Genomic DNA, 27,800 nt, shown 5'->3' on the forward strand with positions numbered 1-27,800 from the left:
TATAAAGGTAGGGAAGTTTTATGATAGTTGTACAGGGTGTTGGTGAAACCACATTTAGGCCAGAATTTTACCTTCGGCGTGCAGGCACACGTCCGACACGCTGGAACATAAAATGATGTCGGGCATGTGCCCTGTCATCACCGCACACCGTCACGATATTTTGTTTGGCGGGCATGCACCCAAGTCGGCTGCGTGCCCGCCGATAATTGAAAGGCCTGTTAAGGCCGTTAACAAGGGAATTAAGTTGAAGTTTACACTGCCCGTCCAACCTAACAGTTGGGCAGCCGATCAGGCCAAGTGGCCTTTACATTTTTTAGGAAACCTCATCCACGAGTGGGACGAGGTTTCCTAAAACTAATACAAATGAAATAACAACATTATTTTGAAATTAAAAACATGTCTCATCTCATGTGACACACCTGATATCACCGCGCGTCATTTTACGCATGGGCGAGCGGGGCCCACCCCTGCTCGCCGACCCAAAGATTCTGGTCAAGGTGTCTCCCATTTAAGACTGAGATGAGGAGAAATTTTCCTTTGAGGGTCATTAGTCTGTGGAATTCTCTTCCCCAGAGAGCAATGGAGGCAGAGTCATCAAATATTTTTGAGGCTGATTTGGATAGAGGGAAAAATTTTCTCCCCCATTCGCGGGGGGTGGGGGGGTGCGGGGGAGAGTGCAGGCGTGGGTGGTGCGTGCCGCCATTTTATGTGGGCGGGCCAATTAAGGTCCGCCCAGTGTGACGTCTGCTCGGAAGCACTATGCGCTCCTTGTGCAGGCGGGGGGGGGATTCCCTCAGCCAGGAGTGCGCTCTTTCGCACATGCACACGAAAGAACGCACAGATCTCCCTGAGGCTAAGTCCTGCCTCAGGGAGACTGGCTCAGAGTTAAAACTTTAAATAAAGAGGTTTTAAAAATTTCCCTGCCATGTCCCTCATGTGACACTGTCACATGAGTTGGGATATGTCCATAACTTTTATTGAAAGATGTGATAAAAATTTAAAGACCCTCACGAAACCTCATCCAGCCCATGGATGAGGTTTCATGCTTTTTCCTAAGCCCATCTGACGCCATCCCACGTCATTTTATGCATCAGCGAGCAGGCCTCGCCCCCGCTTGCCAACCGGAAGATCCTGCCCAAAGTCTTGACTGACAAGGGAAACAAAGGGTATGGGGGTTAGACAGAAAAGTAGAGACCACAATCAAATCAGCCATGATATTATCAAATGGTGGAACAGACTCAAGGGGCTGAACGGCCTTCTCCTAATTCATATGTTTGTACATATGTATGTAATGCTGTCATGAACAGATTAATGTCTAAAATATTATTGGAAATTATTTTTAAAAATAGAGTTCAATGGTGCCTGTCTGTGTCTGTGTGTGTGTGTGTGTGTCTGTCTGTCTTAACTGGATTAAAGCCAGCCAGCCTGGATGTTTTGATGTATAGAAAGAAGTAGGTTTGAAATGGTTATTAGATAAACATGGGGAAGTTTAGAAATATAGGTGTTAAGGGTGTACATTTGCATTTGTTGAATAAAGCATTCGAGAGTGGGAGTAAAATCTTGCACCTAGCTGGGAGATGCCAAGCAATGTGTTTATATTACTAATAAAATTAGTGTGATGAAAATGTTATTGTTAGAAGATGCGATGTTTAGTAACACAGTGGGAAATTTACATTCAAAGGAAAAGCTCAGTATAAAGAGAAAGAAAAAGCTAGGTATAAACAGAAAGGAGTTTGTGTGTGTACGGCAGAGGCATTTAAGATCTAACCAGCCTGTGAGCCTACAATTGTGTCTGCAAAGAACTGCATTTTGAATTTGTACGGTCAAATGTGCTTTGCCTGGGTTTTTTTTTAATCTGAGTTTTACTGTTGCCTTGACGGGGGTGTAACTGAGATACAGATTAATTAGGGGATTTTTGTAGTTATTATCATAGTAATTTCTTAGACATATGTATGTGTTTACAATGTTTCTTGTATTAATAAATGTTTAATTTAGTTTTATAAAAAAGCCTCGAGACTCAGCGGTCTTATTACTACTGAATTCAAAGCCTGTATCTCGACACATACAAATTGCAAAAAATGGATTGTTTCAAATTTCCCTCTGGGATTTGAACAACTCAGCCTTTACCATCAGCTGTGTCACAATAAACGCGGAGACCATTCCCTCAGGTCTCCAGTGTTGATCGCCTGCTACCAGAAATATGGCTCCCTACTACCACCCTTTAATGACATCTTTGTCGGCTTTAGGCAGATTCAACATAACATTTAAATGAAACCCAAAAATTAAAAATACCCAAGGCCTCCTGCTGTAGTAGGCTCTTCCCTCCTGCCCCAGCCCCCACATGCCACTCTCCAGCCCCAGGTTAAAGTTGGGTTCTGGATATCTGAAACGAGAATGTTCCATTCTTTCAACACTATAATCCAATGTAAAACAAAAACAGAATTACCTGGAAAAACTCAGCAGGTCTGGCAGCATCGGCGGAGAAGAAAAGAGTTGACGTTTCGAGTCCTCATGACCCTTCAGCAGAACTTTCCAACAGAACTTACCTGCTGAATTTTTCCAGGTAATTCTGTTTTTGTTTTGGATTTCCAGCATCAGCAGTTTTTTGTTTTTATAATCCAATGTGTTGGACCTTCTCCAATTAGTGATGTTGCTCAGCCTGAATCTGTGGATACTTCACCAGGATCAGGATAGCCCATTGCAAGGTTGTGCTGGCTGTTTCAGTTCCAGCCATAAATAAGTTAATCGTTGACAACAAGTTCATGTGAATGAATTAAGTCATGTTTGTGTTCCGCCAGAAACAAATGAAATCTACTTTTAAAACATTAAAGGCCTTATATTGTGTGTAGTCACTTTTAGATTTTCTTTTCAAATGTAGGTTGTGCTGTTAACCAATCCTTATATTGCATTTTTTAGCTGCTTATGTATTGGTGTCAATGGGGTGTTTACAACATTCATTCCCAAAATATTGGTATTGTTTAGCTGGTGTTAACCTGTTAGACTCACCAGATCAGTATCCAGGGAAACCCTTACCTTAGGGGAGATAATATGAAAATTGGAACTGCATGAACGTAAAAAGAAAATTGCTTCCAGCACCTCACCCATCTTAATGAGGAAACTGTCAATAAAATCCTTGGGAAAATCTTTCTGGAAACTTTCTTTATGACTTTGAATCATTTGCTTTATAAAATTCATCAAATTTGCCACATTTTGGAAGATCTTTTTGTAAGGCCCTGGCAGGAAATCCATGATCAACAGGAAGTTATTGTATACCTGCAAAGCAAAAAATATTTTCGTTGACACTTATGTTTCTGGTCACCTGGTGTCAATAGGCTAGTGTGGACCAATTATCCTAAAAGGAACACTATGAAAAACAGTTTCACCTCCTGCTCTCACGCTGAACCAGAGAGACCAACAGAGTCTTGGATTCGATTCTTGCTGTAAGCTGAGCCATTAACACCTGGCACTAAGATTGGGAAAAAGGCTCAAGTTTCTAAGTAACGACAGCAATAGACTAGGTAGGAGTAAACAAGCTATTTAACTTGGAGAACAAACATTGGTTAGAGGACACAAGGATGGCACCCAGCCAGAGAAGTGGTTACGTTTTTGGGCTAATAATCCAGAAAAAATGCTATCAAATCAGTTTGGGAGTTTTGATTAATTTTTTAAAAAACATGGATATGAAAAACAGATGGTTGAATTGTTATGAAAATCAAATTAGTTAGCTAATGTCCTTTAAGGAAGGAAGGATACCATTACCCCAATGTGATTGACCACCCTCTGCAGAGGCCTAGAAGCCACTCAGATGTTTGAAGCCTGAGCAACTAGAATTGGTAATAAATGTAAGCCTTGTCAGCAATGTCTGAATCCGGAGGAGAAAAATTCAGAACTTGATCAAGGTTCACAATTAGAGACCCCCCCCCCACTCCCCAATTCCTCAACTACTGAATGGTAAACATATAGGACAGATTCCTAGTGATGTAATTAATTAGCAGCCAAAGGTACTGGATTGATCCATGTTGAGAAGCTGTATTGGTGGCTATACAAACATAGCATAGTACTGTTTGATAATTTTTCTAGGGAGACCAGCATCGGAGATCAGCAAGTGACATATCAGGAATACGGCATGTACTCTAAATAGAATTGGATTAATGGGATGGTGCTCCTGTTCTGAATTTTTTTATTCTCTTGAGAAATTGGAAGTTATTTACATGTATTTATTATTATGGAAGATAAATGCCAATCATATTTTACCTTGTGATCCTTATAGCGTAACGATTTTGCCCTTGGCATCAGTCTAGTTGTTCTTCTTTAAAACCTCTATCTTGCATATACGCATTTTTGAAATGCAACCAACCTGAGCAAAACTAAGTGAAGCCTGACCAGTGCAGTGTAGTGAATTCCACAGATTCATGACCCTTTGAGAAAAGTAATTCCTCCTCATCTCTGATTTAAATCTACCATCCTTTAGCCTAAAACTATGGCCTCTCATTCTAGAATGCCCCACAAGGGGAAACATCCACTCCACGTCTACTTTGTCTATCCCCTTTAGCATCTTATATACCTTAATTAGATCTCCTCTCATCCTTCTAAACTCTAGCGAGTATAGGCCTAAACTGCTCAATCTCTCCTCATAGGACAAGCCCCACATCTCTGGAATCAATCTAGTGAACCTCCTCTGAACCACCTCCAATGCAACCACATCCTTCCTCAAGTAAGGGGACCAAAACTGTGCACAGTATTTCAGGTGCGGTCTCACCAATGCCTTGCACAGTTGCAACAACACTTGCCTATTTTTATACTCTATTCCTTTAGCAATAAATGCCAAAATGCCTTCCTTATTACCTGCTGTACCTGCATACTAGCTTTCAGCGATTCATGCACGAGGACACCCAGATCCCTCTGCACTGAAGCATTCTGAAGTTTCTCCATTTAAATAATGTCGCCTTTTTATTCTTCCGACCAAAATGGATAACCTCACACTTATCTACGTTAAACTCCATCTGCCAAATTTTGGCCCATTCACCTAACCTGTCCATATCCATTTGTAAATTTCTATTTCTTCATAGCAACTTACTTTCCCACCAAGCATGACAAATGCATATATGTGGGTTTCAGTAACAAATCGGCTGAAGCAAAGGCAGAAAAGGGTAACTTTGACTAGAGCTGTTTAAATGCTGTTGCAGAGGAACTTTGATCAGCCCTTTATCTAAGACACTGAAGACAATTGTAGATCTCCAATAAGAACAGCTCACTCAGACTGGGGATCAAATCTGGGAACTCCCAGATTCATACCTTTTTGTTGCACAAGATCTTTACCACTCTTTAGCTCTGGGGAAGTCATATGGACTCGAAACGTTAGCTCTGTTTCTCTCTCTACAGATGCCGCCAGACCTGCTGAGTTTTTCCAGCATTTTCTGTTTTTATTTCAGATTTCCAGCATTTTGCTTTTATCTATACTACTGGTGTTAGTTTTGCCCTATAATGTACTGGTCTGGTGCAAACAGCTGTAACTGATTAGTACACTTGCTAAGACCAGCAACTAGGGAGGTCTCTTTCTTGGTCTTCTGCCCACTGGGAATGAGATTGAGACGGACCACGCTTGATAGAGGCTTGAAGACCAGTGCAGGCACAATGGGCCTTAGGACCTGTTTCCGTGCTATAAAGCTCTATGACTCTGACATTCAATTCACATCAATGCATACAGCTAACAAACGGACTTTGTTCTCATCAGGCTAGGATTTGAAACAACGGACGAAAGGTCATTTTAATAAATATTTGTCTAGATTTTGCTTCAGATGGAAAAAGTTTTATTGAAAATTGTTACTTCGGCCTTATGATCCTACACCGTGACATTTAGGGAAAGAAAAACATTCACAGGGCTGAATGAAAAAGCCACCCTACTACAATTCCAATTTAACAATAATTTCACCACCATCACCATCCAAAATACCTGGATGAGCACTTGGCACATCATAACATTCAAGGCTATGGGCCAAGTTCTGTGTCTGTATGTTCTACCTTTGGACTGGGCAGATCAGCTAGTCTCAGTTAGGATGGTGATAGAGACACTAGCAATACTGTCAATATTTCCAGAACAAGGTAGAAAATTACATCAGCCAACCTTTATTCCTGAGCACTATAAGTACCCGAGCTGAAAAATGAGCTTGTTTGGATATTGGTTAAGGTGTGTGTGTCCTTAGATCTCTGAAGGCGGAGGGGCTTGTTAGTGGGGTGGTGAAAAAGGCTTATGGGACACTTGCCTTTATCAATCGAAGTATAGATTACAAAAGTAGGGAGGTCATGTTGGAGTTGTATAGAACCTTGGTGAGGCCACAGCTGGAGTACTGTGTGCAGTTCTGGACACCACATTATAAGAAGGATGTGATTGCACTGGAGGGGTTGCAGAGGAGATTCACCAGGATGTTGTCTGGGATGAAACATTTAAGTTATGAAGAGAGGATGGATAGACTTGGGTTGTTTTCGTTGGAGCAGAGAAGACTGAGGGGCAAGCTGATCGAGGGGCATGGACAGGGTGTAGTAGGGTCTGTGTGTGTCTTAATTGGATTAAAGCCAGCTAGTCTGGGTGCTTTGGTGTACAGTAGCTTGAGATGTTAATTAGAGAAACAGTAAGGAGGAAGTTAAAGTGTAAATTTGCATTTGTTGAATAAACCATTCAAAAGAATGAGTACACCAAGTAATGTGTTTATATTACTAATAAAATTGCTGGAATGAAAGGAGATATAAAATTTAAAAACCCAGTAATAATTTGGAAAATTTACATTCAAAGGGGAAGCGAGGTGTAAACTGAAAGGAGGTTTTGTGTGAGTCAGAGGCATTTAAGATCTCAGCATCCTGTAAGCTTACAACTGTATCTGCAAAGGAAACAAATTGAAAGGAACCTCATTTTGAATTTGTATGGTCAAATATGCTTTGCCTGTTGTCTGTTTAAAGTCTATGGATTACTGTTGCCTTGGTGAAGATTTACCTGGGAATGATTAATTTAGGGATTTGTTTAAAAGTTATTATGGTAGTAATTTGTAAACATGTGTATGGGTTTAATTTGTTGTTTAATTAATAAATTAATTTAGTTTTATATAAAAAACCTTTCGAGGCTTGGTGGTCTTATTCCTGAATTCAAAGCTTCATCTCAAACATATCAATTGAAAATATAGGTTATGACAGTTGTTCAAGTTTCCCTCTGAGATTTAAGCAACTCAGCCTTTACCAACTGTTGTGTCATAACGTACTCACTAAAGCAGCCTAACAGTTTTAAGACAAGCTTCTTGGGTGAGGTCCTCAGAGGCACACCGGCCTCTGTGAATTTGTGCTCCAGGATGAGTCAAAGCCTTTAGAGGAAGGGAAAAAATGGAAAGAAAAACTGACATTTGCAGTATTTAGTGGCTTAAGCTAACGTGTTCCTTACCTTGATGAGAGACTTGAGATGCTTTTCTGTCCACTTGGAACAAGTTGCCAAGAATTGGGAGGGCAGGAGGACCCGGGGGGAGCCTGCCTTTCTGCAGCTGTTTGTTTTTAAGAAACCACTTAATGAGCTAAGTGCTAGCACTTAGCACGCAAAAAGTAGAGTTGTTCCTGGACCAATTAAATCCATAATGGTGGCCTAAGGAATGCCGAAAAATTCCAGCGATCTGGTCCCAATACTCGGGAGTGCTGTCGGAAACAGCTGCTGGCTATTGACGGCCATCTTCAATGGCAGTGCTGCATCTCCTGCGTGGCGATACACACACTGTCAAACATCAGGGAGGCACAGAGCCACCTTCTAGTGTTTGTGCGCATGTTTTAGTTTAGAGAATGTGGGTATGTGTCAACCTAGAAAACTAGCAAGGAGTTACACAGACTGCAAACATCTGGCAACTCAGAAGAACCCTGACCATCATATTGTGGATTTGTAACTCAAGCTGTTGCTGAATCCAACATTCCTCCCCTGTAAAGCGTGTGGGGTGCATGAAAACATGAAAGGCTGGGGTGATCTAAAAATTTAAGGCGGGTAATTGGTCGCACATTTCTAAGGTGGTCTGAGGATTTTCAGTCTTTTAAGCACAGTGGTAATTGGATTTTCAACTGACCAACCAAATGATCATATACCCAAAGGAATCGGAACACTCTCTCCATAGTTCAGAGGAACTGGGTTATAGTAACTGAATAGGAAAATTATGTCCTTACTACATGGGAGTACAGGATTCTTACCAGAGCTTTGGAGCTGTATCCCATGATTATTTTTCCCCCATTGAAGCTGCAGATCAATGACCTAATGGCTGAACTTTGAAAGCATAAACAAAGACAGCGTGGACTCTTATCCTTGAAACGCTCCAGTACTTATATTGATGAACCTCACAGGATAATGTTTGTGGCATTTCATAGCAAAATTAATTTTCAGCAAATATCTGGAAAGAATGCCTCAAGTTGTAATTGCTTTCATACTCCTCAATTCTTTATTGTTGGTACTTTAAATTATCTTCCTGTTCCCCAGTATGTTCTTTACTTTTCTCCTTCCTATATTTTGGTGCCAAGTACCATACAACTTGCACCTGACAGTCTAGATGGCCTACTCCAAAACTACTGCTCCTGCTCTCTACAACTTGAGCTGAGCCTGACTGCCAGTGAAGAAAAGGCTTGACAATGAACTCATAATGAAAAGCCTCTTAACTAGTGTTATCTTGGCTCAGTGGCTGTACTCTCCCCGTGAGAGGAACATGGACTCAAGCCCCAAATCAGGACTGGCACATGTGATCTAAGTGGATACTTAAATGCAGTAGTAATTAGGACATAAGAACCGGAGTAGGCCATTTAGACCCTAGAGCCTGTTTTCCTGCTTAATTAATTAGATCATAGCTGATATGTATTTAACTCTATTGGCCTTGGTTCTGTACCTCTTAATACCCTGAGGGGGCATTGGTAACCATGTACCTCCATTGTTAATCACGCTCTGGAGATGTGGATTATCTAAGTCAGTGATACATTCACCCAGTTTGCGAGGCTCTTTAGAAAGCTCGTTCTTTATCTACCTCGGTTTCTTTTACCATCAATCTTTCCCATCAGCATCAGACTTTCTAAGTCATAGTTTCTTATTAATACCCTTACTTAACAAAAAGCTTTCAATATAAAAGCAAAATACTGCGGATGCTGGAAATCTGAAACAAAAACAAATAGTGCTGGAAAAACTCAGCAGGTCTGACATTAGGAGTTCATCTCAAAGACATCATCATCTGATTGAAGTGTTTAAGATTATTAAAGGAGTCATGGGTAAAAGAGAGAAACCATTTTATCTGGGAGAATTCAGAACAAAGGGGCATTAATCTTAAATTACAGCTAGGCACAGTTTGATGTCAAAGCACCTCACATAAAAGGATTCCATTCTGAAGAAGAGTCATACGGGCTCATGTTAACTCTTGTCTTTCTCTCCACAGATGCTGTCGAAAAGCTTTCAATCTTGGTTTCCAAAATTTCAATTGCCCCTGTCCCCCACCCCAGCCTCAACAGCTTCCTAGGAGAGACATTCAGATTTCCATTATCCTTTTATGTGAGGTGCTTTGACATCAAACTGTGCCTAGCTGTAATTTTAAAATTAATGCCCCTTTGTTCTGAATTCTCCCAGAGAAAATAGTTTCTCTCTTTTACCCATCACTCCTTTAATAATCTTAAACACTTCAATCAGATGATGATGTCTTTGAGACGAGCTCCTAATCATCTTCTGAGCTTTGGGCTATAGCATATTCTCAGCTAAAGTAGAGGGAACTGTTGTCAGCATAGAGCCTATTCCACACCTGCCCTGGGAACACTTAATGTTATTGCTGGACAAGCAAAAGGAAAACCTGACTCTCATCTTGGCTACAAAATCATTTAAAAAACAAGGAATATTCTAACACCAGTACGAATTCAGCATTGACAGGATCGAACATTCAACAGCACAAAATTTAAACATATCTTAACAGCTGCCTCAGACATTTCTCTGTGAACCAATGAACAAGTGATTCAGAGTGGAGAACCACTTCTTTAGTAGGCAGTCAGTGAAGGGTAGTGCAGGTTTGGACCTGGGTGTTTAAGGAGGGTGGAGGATGAGATGCTGGTGAGGATGATGTTAGAGAAATTAAATCAAGAGGCGAATAAGTATGGATTATGATCTCAGTTGTGCTGGGAGCAAAATTCAAAAGAAGATTGAAAAATATTGAAAGGAAATCTAATAAAACAAAGCAATAAAACAGCCCAGACAAGTACACAGATGGATTTCTCAAAAGCCTTTATTATACAGGCTGTTTAAAAATAATATTCAGCTATTACAAGATTTTGATCCTGGGTACTGAACTTTAGGGTACATTTAAAATGGGTAAGTTTAAAATACATAGGCCCTGTGATTTTAAAGATAGGTTAAGAAATCTTAGATCAAGGAACAAAAGTCCTAACATCACCTGCTAAAATTCATGATTGAAATCCTAGTTGATTTAGCGAGGGATAGCACAGAATTTGTACACACGGGGCGTAACCAGTATCCCACTAGAAGCCGGTGAGATGTCAATATCATTGTGGTCAATAACAGAGTTGAAGACAAAGTTCTGGAGTAGAGTAGTCAAAAAAAGGAAGAGTTCCATCCGAGCCAAGGACTCTCCCAGACACATTCTCTTTCCTGCAAAAACATAGAGACGGTATTAAGCGAAAAGCTCTGAAGTTTCTTTGCAGCATTCAACTGTTGATTATTTAAAAGTCCATTCCGCTAATGAATGTTGTGCTGGATTCGCTTCTTTGACTTCTCCATTGAAATTTTGTACTCGGCAAAGGGAGATCAACAGAATTGGCATGAAACATTCCTATAAACCGCAATAGCCTCCTCATTTACTAAGGTCAGACCTCAGCCCTAAAGGCAGATGAAATTATTATGATGTTAAATACTTTTGAACACTAACATTTCTTAAAACTTTCATCTTTGACAATTTTAAACACTTTTCCAATGACCTGAAAAAGGGTCATATTTGTAACAATACAATTTAATTCGCTACAGAAAATATTCTTTGAACCTGCCGCCGAATCTTGCATTGCAATTAAGCAGGACTTTTTTTTCTAGAGTTTAAAATGTTGACTTGTAGATTCATAAGGATATGTAAATTGGCTGCTCTGGGGAGTTTGTTGATGGTTCTAAAAAGCACTTTATTTTCAAAAGAAACACTGCCGCTATTGCAGCTTACAGCCTCAATGTGAAAATAGTTGAGACGAATGGCACAGTGCTGGTTTTGAACAAAAGATTAATAATAGCGATTTCATGCAAGACTTTTAACAAATCAAAATGGGACAACAATGACTTCTTCAAAAAATGGTCAAATAACATTGTTACCAAGCAACAGGCGAGCTGTTTTGAAATTAGGTTTACTTATAATAATCGAGTCCTGCAGCAATTTCCTCACTAGTTCTCAGTTAGAACCAAGTATCGGTGTCATAATATGCATTATATGTTTTAAGTATTTGGCTGAGCTTTGACATTCCATTGATCAGCATTAATGTAAAGCAGTTTGCCATCCAGTCAGCAATTCTTCTAACGTTTTCCAGAGAGATGGGGAAGATATTTATTTATTTAGTGTATGCAAATCCCCAACACAAATGATAGGTTCCACATTTGCTGAGTTTCAGGTGATGTGTCCACCGCTTAGCCTGTCGAGGGGTCACTCCTCAGTAATGTGCAGCATTGTTTGTGTCTTTCCACAAGTGCATAAGGAGTTTGTACCCAGGCCCCAGCAGTGGAGGTTGGCTGCACAGTGGCCTGGCCTGTCCTGTACCTGTTTAGTAAGGAGCACTCTCGCCGCTCAAAGCCTGCCATTCGTCAGATGGGATTTGTCACAAGGAACTTTTGTTAGTGACTTCCCATGTTTCCCATTCTTTGAATCAAAGGATGTTTGCTCACAGGTCTTGATCAGGAAGGGCGCTCTATATGGGGTGCTGAGATGGAAGGTGGGCAGTAGGTGGGTTGAACAGGTCATCATGGAGTAAGTGAGGATGATTTCAACCAGCTTGTGGGTTTCCATCAGTCGGCAGATGCATGGGGGGGGTGATGTTTTCGAGGTCAGAAAGCCAGGGGAGGGGTATTGAGTGGAGAGTTCTAGTTATGATGTGCATTGTTGCATTCAACTGATGACCTTTGGCAGACAGGCGCACAATATGTTGCGCATCAATCTATGGAGTATGCCAGGGCAAGCGCTGAGGTCTGGAGTGTTGCAGCAGCAGCAGCCCATGTAGATCCAACAAGTTTGGTTAGTAGGTTGTTTCTGGTTTTGACCTCTGCTGCTGTTTTCTTCAGATGATCCCAGAAGGACAGAGTCCAATCTAGAGTCACTCCCAAGTATGCTGTACTTTAGTCTCTGGCAATCCATGTAGATAGACAATTCTTTTTTGGCACTGGCATTGTGGAGGTGGAATACACTAGATTTGATTTAAGAGGAATTCAATGTGAGGTGACATGTCCTGCAGTAGTCAGTCAATTTTGTAACGTCTTCATTAAGGACCTGGTCCTGAGTGCAGAAGGATGGAGCTTGGGTGGTCATCAGCATAGATGAACTTGTGGGACGTGGGTGTTGGCAGGTCATCTGTATCTATGTTAAACAGGTTGGGGCTGGCACTGAGCCCTGGGGCAGTCCATTGGCCCATCTTCCCCATGCACTTCTCCCTTGCCCAAGGTAGACTCTAAACATCTGTTGCAAAGGAATGTTTCAACAACTGGTCCGACCCAGGCTGGAAGCACTCTGGACAGCTTCAGGAGCAGGCCAGTGTGCCACACTGTATCCTGAGCAGCTGTGGGGCCCAGCAGCACTATGCCTGCCCAAGGTTCTTTTGGAGCCATTTTCAGTGTAGGTGGTGAGTGCCAGAACTTGATCATGTGTGTGAGATTTTTTTCAATATTACACACGAGTCAGTAGTTCGGCACAAATATTTGAGAGAGATGAGTGCCAATAAAGAGCAAATTTGTAACCTGCTGCTCCCCACTCTCACCTCTGACCATATTGAGCTTTAAATTTGTACGTACGGCCCTATCTTGACAGCAATGGTTATTACAGGCTACTGCTCATACCAACCATCTACTGCTAGCCTTTCTCATGAATCTTGGTTAAAAAGGCGCCAATGTAAAAGCTCCACAGTTATTTCAGGCAAAATCCAGTCTTGATCAGCTATCCACAATCGCTAAGGTGAAAAATTCCTTGGTTACTTACATTTGAGCCTTACTGCTCAGCTGTAATTATTGTTCACAAGTAAGCAGAACTTAGATTAAATGGATTTCATTCATAAAATAACATTTTGAGATATTTGAGGAATATGTTAAATGTATCATGCTTGGGAGGAACATACAACTATAGATATATGCCTGTCAAAGCTTTCCACCGCTGGGATTTTCCTCACCTCAACTCTGGGGGTGGTGTTAATAGAGATTGATTGCTGTGATTAGCCAACAACTTCTCTGTTGTAACATGCAACCACCGGGACGGTAGAAGGTGAATTGAATGCACCTTGGTCTTTTTGTGTTTAGCAATTACAATTTTCTGAAATTAATTCCTCCTAGGTGGTGACTGAGCAAATAGACAGAATATTTATCCACATCACACTTTTTACCAGTCAACCGAAGCCCTCCCACCTCCACAAAACCTCTTTCCCCCATCTAAATATTTGGGATTGTAACAGAGATTCTTGCCTTGTCCAGATTGGAAATAGGAATATCACATTTGTGTAATTGGGTTAAGCTTCTGAAGTTAGATGTGTTGTGGTAGAGGAAACTTTATTCTGCAAAAGGGAGGAGACTGTACCTGCAGAGAATGCCATGAAACTTTCATTCTTTTTGAAGCATCCATTTTCATCCAGGAAGTGGTTTGGGTTAAATGATTTTGGAGTCTCCCATTGGCTCGTGGCTTTCAGAACGGTTGAAAGCAGGGGAACCACAAATGTGCCCTAAAATCATAATGATCACAAGTTCAGACAAGGAAACAAGCAAATTTACATTAGTGATACAAATTCAGTTTAAGCCCCATCTGGACTGACATTCTAATGTGCTAATGACAATCAGAATTTCCCCGTCGGGTGAGTGTCCCGATGTCACCGCGCGCCATCGCAATATTTCATTGGGTGGGCATGCGATGATATCTGATGCGTGCCCGCCATTAATTAATGGGCCACTTAAGACCCTTGAGGTGCCAAATCGACAGTGATTTTTCAGCGCCCGTGCGATCTTCAGGTCAGCACACGAGCGCAATGGGCAGGCAGGTAGGACACATTTGTATAAACCTCATCCACGGGCAGGATAAGAGGGCTCAGTGGGGTTGTGAGTGTGCTCTGTCAAATATGATTTTTCAAAGTTACTGATACTTGCCTGTGTGATCTGCAATACTTCAAATTGCATACCAGCTGCTTGGTCTGGACTCACAGCCTTCAGGTCAGCACTCCACAGTGAGGAATCTTTTTTGGGCCCGCAGGTTTCAGGAAGCCTTCCCTTAGCCTGGGAATGGAAGCTGAACTCTCCACTGGAGGCACCTTCTCTGAGGAGGAAGGGAAGGCTAGAAGGGGGAGAAGGCCAGGAGTGCATATTCAGCCTCCAGGGGAGCCACCTTTGGGAGGACAGGCACAGGCACAAGGGGTGCAGGACCAAGAGGTAGTCCAAGGTGGAAGGGGCTGCAGAAGACGCCACTATCCTGCTACCAGGGTTTACAGGCGGCGAAGCAGCTACCTCAGTATGTCCGAGGTGCAGTGCTGAAGGAGGCTCCATCTCTCAAGGGAGATACTCAACTATATCTGTCAGATGATTGGGCCTGAGATCTGCGCAAACTGTGTGGTGGACATACTCCAGGGAGGCAGGGACACCGGGAGGCTTTAATCCAACAAACCTTCAGCTAGCACACCACATATGGACCTCCAGGACAAGCCTGGGCTCCATATTCCAAAATCTGCCTGGATAGGAACATTAACTAAGGGCCTTGTTAATAAAGCTGAATTTCCCACAAAGCACTCAGAACATATTTGTAAACCACCCACCTGCAGAAGAAAAGAGGCACCCTCAGCCATAGTGACATGTCTGAATTTAATATTACAACCAAAGGAACTTAAGAAAACAAAATGACAAAGGTGTTAAAAATCACACCAACTCATAAAGACCTCATTGCGAGCCAACAGAAAAGCACCAATGATAAACCTGTGGTGTGCCTAAGGTGCCTTAGGTTTACGTTTCCGGGTGCTACGTCTTGGTGCTGGGAGTGGAATCTGAGCCAGCCTGCCCACTCTGTTGTCCTGTTGGCCTCGATGACCTTGGCAGTCGTCCTCTGGCCCGTGGAGCCTGTGCTGACCCCGCCTGGGAAGGAGCTGCCAGTTCCACGGCTGGTATCTCCCCAGTCATTGCAGCCTCACTAGATGCAATGGTCTCTGGGAGAGGGGCGGAGGAGCTGCCACCATCACCCAGAGCGCTCTGAGAGGAGCCCGCAGAGACGAAAGGCAGTTGCTGCGCTAACATGAGGTCACTTTGAACCTCCCTGCTCACCGTGGATGGATGGGCACCAAGCTGGGAAACTTGGTGCCCAGACTATCTCCCACATTGGCACTGACCAGCTAAGGTCAATGCCGATGTGAGGGCTTGCTGGTCAGAGAGCATCCCCAGGAAGCCCTGATTGGTCTTCTGGAGGAGTCTCTCCATGAGAGTGGAGAGCATTGATTCATGTTTCTTGTACCTGGACTCTCTCCGTGGACGGCCCATCCCAACCAGAGTGGGACATTGCAGGGATCCAGTGCCTCCTCACCCCGCTGCTGCCAAACACTCACACAAAGATGCTAGGCCTGTCCTGACCCCCCACCCCCTTGGCCAAATGCTGCCTACATCACATTAGGCCCCACACGGCCTAACCTTCCATAGCAAGGAGGCGCAAGGACATGGAACGCAGAGGACAGCAGATCAATCGGTGCCAACGCCACCTTGAAGCTCCCCTCCCAGCATCTCATCACCCTGACTTTGGCATGTCCTGGAGTTCCAGCTCTGCGCCCAGGTGCAGCTCCTCCAGGTCGCCCCCAAAACAGTCATGTGGGTCTCAGTGTACCACATGCTGCGGGAGCAGAACCCATCTCTTCACCACCCTCTCAGGGTGACCTCGGCATGGGCAATATCTGCTGGCCCACCCAGCGAAGGACACATGGCGTCAATGATTCAATGCAGTCACTACACTCAGGCTTGGTGGGGGCACCAGGGGGGAAAGCCGACCTGCTGGGTTAAGTGACCAACGCCAACATGGTGCTCACCTTTCCTGAGCACAACAGGTCGTTGAAGTGCTTTCGACACTGGACCCAGGTCCGCTGCACCACATCACGGGAGCTCACCATGTCCGCCACCTCCTCCCAGACACGTTTGGTCAAGGGGGGGTGGGGGGGGGGGGCGCGGTGCTGCAGGATGGAGGGAAGTTGAGGGGAGGAGGAGAGATCCATGGCATCTGTCACTTGGTTTCAGAGTGTGGAGTGTCTGACCACAGGTTGCCTAGTAGTTTACATTGATTGTGTACTTACTGTGAACATTAGAGTATAAGATAGTTTTTATAACTTGTGTTATCCTTACAAATCTGTATCCACCTGTAAAGATTTGGTTTTGGGTGAAGGAGTATTGTAATATGCTTCATCTTTTCTGTTTAATAAATGTTTTATGCTTTTGTTAAAAGTTCATAGCTGACTCTAGTGACTCTGTTCAGAAGCCCCTCTCCACGTATCTAAACAACAAGTAGGAGTTAGGATCTATCGGGCAGGGTTCCACCCTAGGATCAGGCTTGTCCAGTAGTAACCTCAGCTGGGGATCATAACAGTCAATATTTCTCCTTCAACCCCAAGCACCAAAAACAGAACTGGCCTTTCACCTCAGTGCATGTTTTTGTCAGGCAGTGCTGGTGCAGAGTGAAGGCCACTTTTCCCACAATATAAATAGTCACAACATTTCTGAAGTAATTTCTTATGTGATGGTTTGATATCACAAAGCGCTATTCAAATATGACTGTCATTAAATTAGGATTGATTCTGACCTTAGGAATCAGATACCCTCTGAATTCTATGTTGCTCATTGTCATGTGTGGGATACCCATGGGAGCAAGGTCGATGTATCGTTGAATTTCGTGTATGACAGCATCTGTGTACGGCATTTTTGCTCGATCTTCAATAGCAGGTCTTCGACGGGAGCCAATCACCTCATAAATCTCTTGATAAATTTTCTCTGGAGGAGGGAAATTGTAATTTAACAATCTTTTTTTAAAAATGTATTTAGTTTACAAGCACCCCAGTCTTCTGTCACACTTCATAGACTGGTCTACATTATATCATTTCATAGGACAATCTCATGCGATCACAAGTAGAGTGAGGAGTGACATAGTATTTAAGCTGCTTGCTGGCTCTCCTTTTTGTATGGAAACCTTGGAAACGGCCATTGTCCTTATTCCAGCACTAAGTACACCAAGCTTAGGTTTTTGAAACCTTTAGGAGGAAGGGAAGATTGAGGGGCTAAGTATTTGTATTGATTTGAGGGGCTATCAAAGAATGAAACACAGTGAAAATCCACGAGAGCAAGGTGTGTAGAATCGAGTGTATGCTAATTAGAAGGGGGAAAAGGAAAGTTCAGAGCAGCAGTGACCATAGAAGTATTGTTAACATAGAGAAGGTACAGCAAGTTATGATAGTGAGGAGAGGTTTAAAGCTAGAGGGAGAGATGCATGGCCCTTCACTTTTTTTGTCTAGATGTTGTGCAAGGGAGCAGCTAGAAGTGTCTCTGCAGATTTAAAAGCAGGAGTCTAGTTTGACTTGAAATTCTTAGAAGTTAAGGGTTGGTGAGAAGTAAAGGAGTGTTTGACAGCAAAGAAGAAACTAAGTTCCTTTGAGGCACTTTCAGCAATGGAGGAGTTTCCATCTGAGATCAGAGGAGGTAGTGAGGCCAAGGACACCGCACAGCACATGATCTAGCCCCAACCTGGTAACCTCACTCAGGGAGAGTGAGGTGGGTTGAGAAATGGTTTAATAAGGAACATTCTCCTGAAGCTGGGGCTGACACATTGTAGGAGCTTCACTCGACAACCAGGTATGTTCTACTCTGTGACTGCATACTCGATGTTTACATTGGGGTGTCTGAAATGGGCAGGTGCTCCATTCTCCAATACTAACCTTTGTGTTGGACAATTAAAATACATCACCAGTTATTTTCAAATGATGTTGCTTACCCTGAATTTGGGGATACCTCACCAGGATCTGAATAGCCCATTGCAGTGTTGTGCTGGATGTTTCAGTTCCAGCAAGAAATAAATTCATTGTTGACATCAACAGGTTCTCATGAATGAATTCTGAGTCAGGCTTGTGTTTCTCCTGAAGCAAATCAAATCAAATTTACTTTTAAAACATGAAAGATCTTGTATGGTTTTTAGTCATTGTCATAGATTTCTTAAACTCAAGTTATGCCATTAATCAAAATGTACTTTTTCTGCTGCTTATATATTGATGCCAAATGAGAGTTAATGATAAGTTTCCAAAGCGTGAGAATTGTTTAGCCAGTAGTAACCTCAGCTTGCACCTGTTGGATCAGCATTCAGGAAAACTCTTTCTCACCTTCAGGAGAGTAGGCAAGAAAATTGGAAATATATGAATGTAGAATGGAAAGTACTGCCAGTACCTCTTCCATCTTGATGAGGAAACAGTCGATATAATCCCTGGGCAGATCTTTCTGGAAACTTTCTTTATGGCTTTGAATATTTTTATTTAGAAAATTTCTCAAATCTGCTACATTTTGGAAGAGCCTTTGGTGAGACCCAGGCAGGAAATCCATGATCTTCGGAAAGTTATTGTATATCTGCAAAGCAAGCGATATTTTCATTAACAACATAGTGCTTCTGGCTTGCAGGATGTCAAAAGGTTAGTGCGGAACAGATATCCTAAATGGGACATTGCATCAAAAACAGTTTCATCTCTGGTCCGATGCTGATCGATAGAGGCCAAGAGTCTGGGGTTTGATCCCTGACTGCAGCTGGGGAAACTTAGGAAGAAAGGCATTAAGTGGTTAACCTTCTTCCCACTGGCTTAAAAAAAAGGCGTGATATAGGGCTTCACTATAATGAAAGGAAGAGATGGTATAGGAGCAAGCAACGTCCTTAATTTGCCCAGTGAGCATTGGACTAGACACTAAAGAATACCAGTACGACATTCGGCATTTCTGGCTGAAGATGGTTAGGATCACTCAGAGTTGTATTTTTCACACACTTGCTGGACTTTGCCACCACTGAGGATGGGAATGTTTACGGAGGCACCTCCTCGTGTTAGTTAGTTTAGTGTCCACCACCACCATTCACAATCAGCTGTGGCAGCATTGCAGATTTTTGATCTGATCTATTGGTTACGTGATCATTTAGCTATCTTTGGAAAGCTTCTCCAGCTATTCGGAATGCGTTTTAGTCCTGTGCTGTAGCTTCAATCAGTTGGCCTCTCGTTTTTAGGTCTGCCTGATATTGCCTCTTCTACACTCCTCTTTGAAACAGGATTGCCCTCCTTGCTTGATGGTGATGGCTTAAGTAAGGGATATATCAGGCCATGAGGATACAGACTGTGAAGTTGAACATGGAGAAGCACCAATTTATTAAGGAGGAGCGGTATGTGGTAATCAGCAGGAGGATTCCTAGTCTACGATGTAATGAGACTTAATGGGGTCCAGTGTCAATGCTGAGGCCAGGGCTTCCCAGGGCCGCTCTATCCCAACTGTATACTGCTGTGCTGCCACCTTTGGTGGGTCTGCCTTGCCAGTGGGAAAGGCAGGGATGGTGCTGGAGGAATCTGGGACATTCACTGATTGGTATAATTCCATGAGTATGACTATGTCGGGCTGTTGCTTGACTAGTCTATGGGACAGCTGTCCCAATTTTGGCACAAGTCTGCAGTTGTTATCAAGAAGAAATTTGCAGGGTTCACTTGGCAGTTGTGCTGAAGACTCGTGTCCAAATTGATACCAGGTGGCCAGTCCAGTTTTATCCCTATTGTACTTTTTTGTGTCAGTTTAATACAACTGAGTGACTTGCTAGACCATTTGAGAGAGCAGTTAAGAATCAACCACATTGCTGTGGGTCTGAATTCATATATAGACCCAGGGCTGGTAAGGACTCCAGATTTCTTCCCTTACAGACATTAGTGAAGCAGATGGATTTTGATTGCAATCCAATAGATTTCATAGTCATCTTTACTGATGCTAACTTTCTATTCTAGAATTATTTACTTAATTGAATTCAAAATTCAGAAGTGCTATTGTGAGATTTGAACTCATGTCTCTAGATTATTAATCTAAGTCAGAATTACTGGTCCAGTAAATAATCACTGCCCTATATCAGTGTTAAATTTAATTTTCTATTCCTCTCCCATCAACATTCTTTTTCAGATCTCAGACTTCACCATTTCTTCCCTACTCTCAATTTTTGAAATTTATCAAAAACCTGACTAGTTTAGGATTAGTTTCAACATTGTGATTGTAAAAGGAAGAAAATACCTGTACCGAGGGGCTACTTAAAGCCTGGCTAATTCCTGCAATTCTCTCCATCATCGTTAGAAACGTTTTATCTTCATATTCAAACCGTTCTCCAAAGATAATGGAACAGATGATATTTGACACTGCACACCTTAATGGAAAGTTTGGGCTGAATGGGATCTCTGATATCATTGAAAGAGAATGCCAGTTAGAGAGTTACATAGTGTTATACGAGCAAACAGAGGCAGACATAAACAATTAATAGATATTAAAAAATATGAAGCTCCTGTTTAAAAAGAGTCAGTTAGCGGTTCGATTATGCGAGCGTCTTATGCAGGCGCCACATCTGAATCTGATTCTATCCTCATTCAGTGACCATTTACATGCACTCCCAGTGGAGATGGGGGGTCACTGAGGTGACTGCAAAACTGGGAACAAGAATTGTTTCTTCTCCTTCCCCATCTAAGGCTGAATCATATGGTAGTGACACTACCATACACCAGCTGGAACCAGCCAGTTCAGAGAATTGAGCCTGGGACTTTCCTGGTCTTTATGGCTCAATAACTCTCAATTATTAATAAACCGAGCAGCCAGGAAATTCTGATTCACTGTGTGATGCAGCTTCAGTGTGTAGTTGTTTTAAAAATACCCGTTCAAACCCTTCTCTCAAGCATGCTTTCTGTTCCTCTGTCTCCTTTTACTCCCTCATTCATGAAGAGTTCTAAATTAAGATAAGCTGTTGTCATTGCGACAGCTCCCAGCAGGTGATAACTGCAACTAGCATGTAACAAAGTTTGATTGTTATTTTTAACTTTTGGAACATTGGCTGAGATCTGCTATCTTTTGCTAATAGCAAAATAAATACCTATACCTGCAAAAATCTCTATTTTCACTAGCCGGTGTGTGTTTAAACAGATACCCAATGTGCTTTGTCCATCATCACTCACTAAACTCTTATTCATCTCTCGCAGTTTGTGAGATCTCACTGTATGCAGAAGTGCTGTTGTGTTTGCCAGTGTAACAACACTGACTGCAATTCATGTGACGTACCTTCATGTTCATGTGATAAGATCCTAAAAAAATGTGTGTCTTCCTTTACCACACATATACCTCCAATGAAAGTCCCATCTATTTGGTTTTGAATTGGATAGTTTCTTTTAGAATGGGACGTCCACCTATTGCACTTCCAAAGTACTTCACAAACACTTTGGGACATTCTGAACTTGTGAAAGGCAATATATAAATGCAAGTCTTTCTTTTTTTTAAAATTATGAATAAACACCAAATGACTTTTAAAAAGAAAATGAAAATATGTTTCTGTTATCTACTAGCACCGATCTTTTCAACCTGTACATAAACAAACCAACCATGGGTAGATTGCAGTAATCCATCCATGCTGATGGTAGTGCCTCTGCTATACAACCTGGTGACCATATTCACTAATCATTTAAACTTATGGTGGAGCACTACCTGAAATGACATACCGTGGAGATTTTGGCCTCCGTCTTCCACTTTGTGCAAAATGCCAGTGCCTGTAGTGAACTTGTTATATCACCTTAAATGGTAAACTGGTAAACCTGTCAAACATGATGCTTACCCAGTCTACTTAGGCATCACGGTTCACCAGTCACTAACCTGCAAAATCAACTGCTAAAAGCTGCTAAGAAAGTCAAATCCTGAAATAACCTAATTGTCTAACTTGCTGGCTCTGCCTATTGGGCAAGTGCCTCCAGTTTACACTCATCAGCTATTGCACTTTGTTACACTTCAAGCGTACTTCATTGATTGTAAATTGTCTTGGTATGTTCTGAGGTTGTGAATACACTCTCACTCACCATGTACTAAGCTAGCAGATGCTCAACTGGGTACTATTGAGTGTCTTGTACCAGAGACAATGAGCTCTGCTCCCCTCCCATGGTTAACAGACCTCTGTGGTAAAGCTCTTGCACATCTTCCTTGTTCAGATATGGCAGCAAAAACCTGGACAGACAGGGATGCTACTTCCAGACCTCCACTCCAATCCAGAGAAAAAGATTAAGTCAGAATTCCATCCGAAGAAAAACACCACCAGAAAAGAACTCAATATTTCCTTCTGAGGAAGGTGACTAACCCATGACCCCCATTCAAAATACCTTTAAACTGGAAAGAACTGTCAGCTTTTGGCCTCATTTCATTAACACTAGTCAAAAATTGAAAACCAGGATGTACCTGGTCCAGAACTTCATAGCGACATCGTGGGGGACCACAGCCAGAACACTTCTCACTGCAACGATGGCCCTGGTTTACTCTGCTGCAGAATATTGCTCTGCCTCATGATCCTGCATTGGCCACACAGCTAATGTCATGAGGAAAGCTTGCAGTACTGCCCCATTTAACATTGGCCACAATGCCATTATGCTCCATGAGATGGAAAAGATCATGAGCAACATTGATCTTCCCATTCACAGGAACTTGGAAAAATCCAGCACGAAAAGCACTTAAAATCATATCAGCCATCTGGGAAACAGCAACTAATGTTCATGCAGCTGGCATCAACCCACTGAGATGGATGGAATTGTAGGATGCATGGAGCATAAAGAACTAACGCCTCAAAGACAGGCATATGGAGTTAAGTTGCAGATCATCCATGAGCTCATTGAATGGCAGAATAGGGTTGAGGAGCTAAATGGCCTACTGCTGGCCCTGTGTTTCTCATCGCTGATCTAACAGCGGAGATCCTTGGCCTCAGCCTCCCTCAAAGACAGTGGGACACAGCACTCAACCAAATCTGCACAGGGCATGGGCAATGTGCCAACCTGCACCATAAGTGCAGTGAAGGACAATCTGAAGTGTGATTGTGGCCATGAGTCTCAGACCATAAAACACACCACATCAATCTCCCCAATAAGATCTGTTGCAGAAGACAGTTGTCATCTTAGGAGGCCATCAGATGGATAGCTAAACTAGATAGCAGACTATAATTCTCCCTCATCAGACATCAGTAGTAGGTTGCAAAAATGGTGAGTAGGCTTTATGATGAACTCATATTGGCAATTCAATCTGTTTTAGTCCATCAACCAATTCTCACCATGGTCACCCTCACCTGATTCCTTTGACTTTTCCATCCCAGCTCCTGAGTTGTGAAAAGTGAACAGCAGACGTCCTATAAATAACTGTCAACCAGTGTTCAATTGGCCACATCACATTTATGCACTACACAACACTCTCGAACTGGATAAAGACAATGTGCCTCACTTCTTACCTATCAGCCCTTCAGAATAAACATTTCCCTGCATACAAACACAAACCATGTTCCACATCATGGAATCATGCCTACTACTCAAACTAACTGCTGGCCTACACATTTTGCATGCTAGTGATGACAACAGACCAAGGTTCCTGAAATTGTACAACAATTCTGCTTGGGTTAAATATATGTGTCGCAAGAAGTGAAGGCATTATATTACCTGAGCTTCTGCATTTCAGTCAATTCTTCTTCAAGGGAAAAAGTAACTTCAGAACTGAAGCTATGATGTCAACCCTTGTAGCCACCCGATACTGCAATCCCTTCCACTCATCCCTAACAGTGACCCCAAGCTCTATCCCCACTTTGGAACTTGGTAAAGGAAGCAACTGTACTTCTAATCATTCTAATACTTTAGTCAGAAACCTTTTTTACTCCTGATAGCTGTAACCAGGAACTGTGCTTCTTCTTGGATCCGCTCTTCAATGCTCCTTTTCCCCATTCCAAAATTCCTCAAGGTGCTGAGAGTGAATCTCCGAAGCTGTTTCCATCTCTCTCCACTACTGAACGCAACTCCTGCATGAGAAATATTAATATGTGTGGAAATTACCTGGGATGCAATTTTTAATTGGCTGAACAAAATGTACTGAATTGTTCTCAATTTCATTATTCTCCTTTTCTACAGCAGGAGACTTAGAGCATCTCAACCAAATGGTTGTTTTTCTGGGTGGGAGTTAGTATTGCAGTTAGCCTCAGTATTAGGAAATTTTGAAAGGGATAAATCAGCCACAATTCCTGCTCCTGCTCTCAATCCAGGGTCTCCCAGGGAAGGTTTTCATGCGTGGATGGCTACTAAAGACAGGTTTGAGTTTGACTGTGTTGTCCCACTGTAGAACGGCTGGTCAACACTCATCAGCTGTGTTCACTTGTGAATAATGACCACTTGGATAATATGGATCCAGTAGCCTAGTGGTCATGACACTAGACCAAAAACCCAACTATTGTCAAGTCAAATCCTGCTATGGAAGTTGTGAAATTGTACATTTCATTTGTGTTTGAATGCTCTTGTGTTTATACAGCATTTTTGTGGTGACCCAAGCTGTGGAACAGTCTCATGCAGGGGAGGGTTCCTCAGCCAACTGACCATTCTCTGCATATGAGTCTTAGCTATGTAGAAATTTTTTTTTCCATTTGCTCCTGATACTTCCTGAAGGCATTGACTAAGGCATGGTTTGAAGGGTAGCATTTGTGACATTCTTTACGAATAAACTTTGACAGTGTGTACTATAAGGATCTGTGACCACCGGAGTATCACAGCTGAGTCTGATCCTATTTGAACATTTCCATCATTAACAAAATTGTGCCAACTTTATGCTTCCTTTTCACCTAAATGATCTTGATGCCAATTGTTGTACCCCTCATTATTTCCCAGCTTCAGATTAACTTAGTATATCACCTCTGAGTGAGAGATTTGCAGGTTAAAGACCCACTGAAGACTCAGAACTTAAGCACATAATCTAGCCTGACACTTCAGTGCGGTACTGAGAGAATTTTGCATTGTCTTGGAGATGAGATATTAAATCAAGATTCCGTTTAATATATATTGTTTTAAAAAAGAATAGGGAGTTTGACTGTGAGTTCAGTTCCCACTGCAGGATTTGAGCACACAGCCTAGACTGACACTTTGGTGCTGTAAAGAGAGAGTACTGTCCTTTAGGTAAAATGTTAAACCCAGGCACATCTGCCTGAGAAAGATCCATTTGAATTCTTCAAAGAAGAACAGGTGAGTTTTTCCAGTGGCCTACTCAATATTTATCTCTTAACCAACATCACCAAAAATTGTTCTTATCTGATCGTTTAACTTATTGCTTATTGGCTGCCACATTTTCCTGCATAACAGTAGTGAATAAAGTTCCAAAGTATTTCATTGGTTGTGGAAATATTTGATATGGCATGAGAATGGAAAAGGTGCTTTGTTAAAGAAAAATCCACATATCTATGATATTTTGACAGCAGAGGATGGAATGGCCTTGTTTTGATCTTCACTTTTTGAAATTAGAGACAAGGGACCATAAGATTTCAGATTATCACTGAGAGAAAGAGGGAGAAGTTAAAATAAATTTATTTTAAAGGGATATCTAGGAGAGGTAGGTAACTCCAGTTGAAGATCTAGCACTGGCACCAGCTCAATAGGCCAAATGACCTCCTATAATTCTAAATGCTCAGATCTCATGAGGGCAAATTCAGAGTCAGTAAATTGAATATAGAGAAAAAACATTTCTCACCGTAGCCGTTTGAAATTTTTTTGAGGACCGGGAAGAGATACCTGCCACTGAAATCATGCCCTCGCTCAATCAGCCCTTCCTTCACAGCCTCAAAGCCACACAGCACCACTGCAGGGAAGCCAGCAAACCAGATGGTGAAAACAGGGCCGTAATGCTCACTCAGCTGTGGAGACACAATAGACAAGTAACAACTGTTAAAGAAGGTTCTGCACCCTGGACGGCATCACAATGTCCACTAACACCAATGTATCAGCCAAAGTATTGAAGGCGGGTAAGACTTACAATTTGTTAATTCGGGAAACAGCCAACTTTTTAACTGTGGGAAATCTTGTATTTAAACCCCATCTTGGTGTCGTCCAACATCCAAACACATGGGCCAGACTTTTTCGATCGTTGGACAAGCAGGCGTGTGCCCGAACCAATCGAGCGTAAAATGACGCGCGATAATGTCGGGCGAGCGTCCCGACATCATCGTGCACTTGTGCGATATTTCGGTCTGTGGACACGCGACAATTAAAAGGCCTATTAGGGCCATTGAAATGGTAATTAACTGAAATTTTTCGCTGCCCTTCCCAGCTTACAGTTGGTATGAGAAGCCATGGGGGATGGGCAGAGGAACATAGCTTGGCATGGGGGGCATGGGTAAGACCTTTTGAACTTACCTTTCGAAAGATTCCCTCATCCAGACTAGGTTCATAACACCTCTGAGGGGCTGTGAGCCACAAGTCCTTTAAAAGCGGACCCGACTCCATGGAAGTTGCAGAGGACTAGGACATCCCTATCTGCAATGGAGCCTGTAAGGTCAAGAGTACCAGGTGCGGGCTCATGACCCCAACAAGTCCCACTGTTAAAAGGACTGGTGAAAATTGGGGGTGTCAGGAATGGGGTAGTGAATCCAGAATCGGTTCCCGGTCTCCATTTTCACGCCTCCTTGGAGTCCCTCCAACTCCATGAAAATAGTCCAATATAGGGTTTGGCCATGACACCCCCTTAAGAGATCACCATCACTTACAAACCCAGGATTGCAGTTTTACTACGGTCTCTCGGTTGAGGTCCCTTGGGGTGGCTAGCCCCTGTAGATTTCTATCAGATGAGTCAAGGGGGAAGATTTGTTTGAATTATTTAGTTATTTAAAGAAACAAAAGATCTCCTTACCTTGATGAGAGATTTGTGAGGTGCTTTGACATCCATTTGGAACAAGTTTCCAAGAATTGGGAGGGCAGGAGGACCTGGGGGAAGCCTGCCTTTCAGTGGCTCCTTGCTTTTAAGGAACCACACAATGAGCAAAACACTTAGCAAAGTAATAAGTAAAGTTGTTTCTGAGTTGCTTATATCCATGATGAGAGTGTTAAGAATGCAGAGAGGTTCCAGCAGGAGCAATGAAGGCCGTGATTTAGTTCCGCTACTTGGGTGACTGTCTGCCTACACGGAATAAAAAGAAAGTAACTTTCACTTGATTAACACAGAGCTCAATGTACATTATAAACAGCAAAGCCAGGAGTTTCAAGAATAAAGACTCTTCAGAACAGCAAATCTTCCTTCACTCTATTTAATTAAGGACGATTAGAAGCTTGTATAAAAAATAAAGCATTTAGTTCCCTGATACTCATCAATGATTGCCAAAGGAGTTACTCTTCAGGCTATTATACAGTTCAGAAATATGTCAGTGAAAGTCTGAGCCAATGGTGGAGCCACCCTGTGGTGTTTCAATGCCTGTTTTGTTTCCTGTCAGAAAATGTGAGTATGTGTCATCCCAGAAAACCAGCAAAAGTTGGCACAGATACCAAAAACCTGACAATCGAAG

At 42.4% G+C, this 27,800-nt stretch overlaps 1 protein-coding gene across 1 annotated transcript; it reads right to left on the minus strand.

Annotated features, from left to right (window-relative positions):
- Positions 1-10,241: 10,241 nt before the first annotated feature.
- Positions 10,242-27,662, minus strand: LOC121272583 (cytochrome P450 2C18-like). The gene is made up of 9 exons (XM_041179236.1): positions 27,152-27,662; positions 25,997-26,159; positions 24,138-24,287; positions 20,510-20,670; positions 18,656-18,832; positions 18,210-18,351; positions 17,028-17,215; positions 13,797-13,938; positions 10,242-10,642 (listed from the first exon to the last, which is right to left on the minus strand). The coding sequence occupies exons 1-9, from the start codon at positions 27,332-27,334 to the stop codon at positions 10,461-10,463; spliced, it is 1,488 nt and encodes a 495-aa protein (XP_041035170.1). The 5' UTR covers positions 27,335-27,662; the 3' UTR covers positions 10,242-10,460.
- Positions 27,663-27,800: the final 138 nt, after the last annotated feature.

The sequence above is a fragment of the Carcharodon carcharias genome, chromosome 34 (assembly GCF_017639515.1).
Source record: "Carcharodon carcharias isolate sCarCar2 chromosome 34, sCarCar2.pri, whole genome shotgun sequence".
NCBI classification, from domain to species: domain Eukaryota; kingdom Metazoa; phylum Chordata; class Chondrichthyes; order Lamniformes; family Lamnidae; genus Carcharodon; species Carcharodon carcharias.

Coding starts and splice junctions, on each gene's coding strand:
- LOC121272583 (XM_041179236.1), bottom strand. CDS start 27,334: ATGGATATAAGCAACTCAGAAACAACTTTACTTATTACTTTGCTAAGT. Junction 13,939..17,027: donor GAGGGTATCTGATTCCTAAG/GTCAGAATCAAT, acceptor TTATGATTTTAG/GGCACATTTGTGGTTCCCCT. Junction 10,643..13,796: donor TTTCATGGCATTCTCTGCAG/GTACAGTCTCCT, acceptor ATGTTTTTGCAG/GAAAGAGAATGTGTCTGGGA.